Source organism: Babylonia areolata, chromosome 2 (assembly GCF_041734735.1).
Source record: "Babylonia areolata isolate BAREFJ2019XMU chromosome 2, ASM4173473v1, whole genome shotgun sequence".
Classification (NCBI taxonomy): Eukaryota; Metazoa; Mollusca; class Gastropoda; order Neogastropoda; family Buccinidae; genus Babylonia; species Babylonia areolata.
This window is the reverse complement of record NC_134877.1, coordinates 11320410-11323498: the sequence shown is the minus strand read 5'-3', so window position 1 is coordinate 11323498 and position 3089 is coordinate 11320410. Positions and strand designations below refer to the sequence as shown.

General features: G+C 47.5%; 1 protein-coding gene across 1 annotated transcript in view; it reads left to right on the top strand.

Annotated features, from left to right (window-relative positions):
* Positions 1-2616, top strand: part of LOC143296136 (cytochrome P450 26A1-like) — a 12764-nt gene extending 10148 nt beyond the window's left edge. Inside the window, exons 5-8 of the mRNA XM_076607927.1 lie at positions 1-43; positions 310-560; positions 1140-1332; positions 2272-2616. The exon at positions 1-43 is cut by the window's left edge and continues 286 nt beyond it. Of these exons, the coding sequence (XP_076464042.1) occupies positions 1-43; positions 310-560; positions 1140-1332; positions 2272-2616 (832 nt within the window). The remainder of the gene's footprint in view (positions 44-309; positions 561-1139; positions 1333-2271) is intronic.
* Positions 2617-3089: the final 473 nt, after the last annotated feature.

The following is a 3089-nucleotide window of genomic DNA, read 5'->3' as shown; positions in this document are numbered from 1 at the left end:
GTTCTCCGCGCCTATCGAGGTGCCCGGCTTCGGCCTGTACAAGGTGTGTGTGTGTGTGTGTGTGTGTGTGTGTGTGTGTGTGTGTGTGAGGATGTGGGGCAGTCGGCTAGCTAGCCAAAGACAGACAGACCGCCAGGAGCTGGGACAGGGGAGGGCGGGTGTCAGAAAGACAGGCAGAGACAGAAAGTTCCTCCCAAAATTAATATAATTCATAAAAAAAGTTTTGAAAAAATCACTCAACTCGCATAATTGTCCACACCAAACCAACGCAATGTTGCACCAGTCAACGTCACTTTTCACGTCACACAGGGATTGAAGGCGCGAAGAATCCTCCTCCGGACGATCGAGGAATGGATACAGGAGAAGGAGGAGAGACAGCAGGCGGAAGTGACGCCATCCGGGACCGACGCCTTGCAGCTGCTGGTGGCCCAGCTCCAGTCGTACCAGGAAGAGGACCAGCTGACCCGCGAGGAGCTGAAGGAGGTGTGCCTGGACCTCATGTTTGCCGGGCACGCCACAATTTCCAGTGCCGCTACCTCCCTCGTCTACCTGCTGAACAGGTGAGTGCTGCTACCTTCCTCATGTATCTACTGAATAGGCGATGAGGTAGTAATCGAATAATATGCTTGGTAAGTGCCTGGGATCCTTAACTGCAGTACGGACTGGTCAATTTAAAGGAAGTATTGATGTCTGGACGTCGGTCATCTCTTGGTTCGTTGACAAGAGGAAGTCTTTCTGGACTCTTTACTTTCTCCTCTTCCTGGCTGAGCAAGATTAATTAACTGAGAGATGCGCCTCCGAGAATTCGCCTGCATCCTTGTCTTCTGGACTAAACTACCTTTCTGCTTCTCTTCATTTCTGTCTTTTTTTGCCTGTGCTTTTTAAAGAACTGTTTCATAGCGTTTCTGTGTAAGCGTCTAGAGAAACATTCCTTTTATGTGTCTGTCCGAGAACAAACTTCAAAATTGTTTGGATTTTGGGGTGGTCAGTCAAAATAAACATGGGTGACTGTTGCTGTTTTCTGTTGTTTTCGATTTCTGTCCATCTACTGCTTGACCTCAATGGAGACTTGCTGTTTCAAAACGTTTTGTACGGGTGTAATTTATCGTCCTTTTTGTTGTTTGTTTTTTCTTATCCAGAAACCCTCGGGTAATCAAGCGTATTCTGGATGAGCTAGAAGAGCACGGGCTGAGGGAGAGCCAGGCCGGTGACCTGAGCTATGACGCCCTCAGCAATCTGACGTATGTGGGTCACGTGGTAAAGGAGGCTCTGCGCATGTATCCTCCGGCTGGTGGTGCCTTCCGCAAAGTTCTGAAGACCTTTGACCTCGGCGTGAGTGGTGCTGACACGTCAGCATGTTTTGGTCTCTGCGTGTGTGTGTATTTGTGTGTTGAAGAGAAAGAATAAAGATTTCAGGTAAATACGTTCTTCCAGAAAGCCATGAAAGAAATGTGATTATACTTGTTTACAAAACGCAGATTGTTACGAGATCCATGTTTACTGAAGTTTTGAATCTGAAGTTAAAGCCACCCATTTCATGCCTGCAAAATGACTGGGGTACTCTTTAAAGGAATGTGGATTCACTAACCTTTTTAACATCAAGGTTTACGTAAAAATAATGGGACTATTATCATTGTGCTTAACAAATGGTAAAGACTGGCAATTCTCTCCACAAACAAGGTACACAACTTCTAGTCAATGCTGCTAACGCTACCGATTCAGCTAGCACACAGGTAAATAAAAGGTACATTGAAACAAACCCAGACACTTCCTCAAAAAGGAAGGGCCGGCCTTGTCCTTATACCGATCATTTGACATGTGCACACAGCAGCAATGACAGAAGAAATGTGCAAATACAAATTTCCTTTTTGATTGAAGACTGGCATAACTTCTTTGATCTTGAACAAGCCTCATAGAACATAGACACAACCGACAATAGAGAACAAACGCGTGGTTGCCTTGGTGGTTTTACGACTTGAAATTATTTATTTTATTATCATCGTGCTTTACCATTCAGAAACATTAGTCCTGTTAGGAGGTCCAAGATATCTGAAAATATATTCACCACTCTTTGTTTAAAACACGAGAAACGTCTCTTTTAATTACACATACTTAACCGTGACCCACTAGTGCAGACTCCGGCAGGGGTCTGACATTCCTGTCCTGTGCAAACTACTATCCGCCGATAACCTCCCGGAAGTAGGTAACCTCCCCTTTGCCCCCCTGACTAGCGCCCTCTTTTTACGCAGAAAAATTCCTTTCTTTTTGCAGGATTATCAGATTCCAGAGGGTTGGATGATTAGCTTGGGGTTCCGGGAAACCCAGGCCTACTCGGAGCTGTTCACGGAAGCGGAGCAGTTCAATCCTGAGCGGTGGGAGCAGCCCTTGCCGGCTGGTGAAGAGGCCTTCAACTTCCTGCCCTTTGGTCGTGGGGCCCGCGGCTGTGTGGGCAAAGAGTATGCCAAGCTGCTGCTGAGGCTCTTCACAGTGGAGCTGTGTCGCAACTGTCACTGGCGTCTCCTGAACGAGGACGTGAAGATGCTGCTGCTGCCTGTGCCCGCTCCCGCGGACGGCCTGCCCATGGCGGTCACCGCCCTGCAGCCCCACTTTGACTGAAGGGGGAGGGATTTTTTTTGTGTCATATACTGTGGGGGAGGGATTTTTTTTGGTGTCATATACTGTACCATGTCAAACTGATGCAAACTAGGCCTATGGTTTGCTCTGTTTGGCCAAATTTCGCGCGGCTAACAGTGAAAAGACGCCCCTGTTAGTCTGGCCCGCTCTTAGTCAATCAAACGCCTCTAACAGCTATAAGCGCTGAACCATTCCTTTGGCCAAGGCTCTCCACGCCATCTTGTCAGGTTTTCGCTCTGTCTCGTCTAACGCTTTTTTTGGCTATTGAGCGTTTTCATTTGGCCTTGTTTTGTTGTATGCGGCTTGCCTGTATATTGTTCTTACATTCTGTGTACTCGTTTCGACTCGGCCCCCTCGATTCCTTCGTATTTTTCTACCTCTGAGTCGATCCTGTCTTTCCTTTCTCTATTGGGGATCGAATTGTTCGCTGGGTGCTTACGCGCGGTACCATGCCT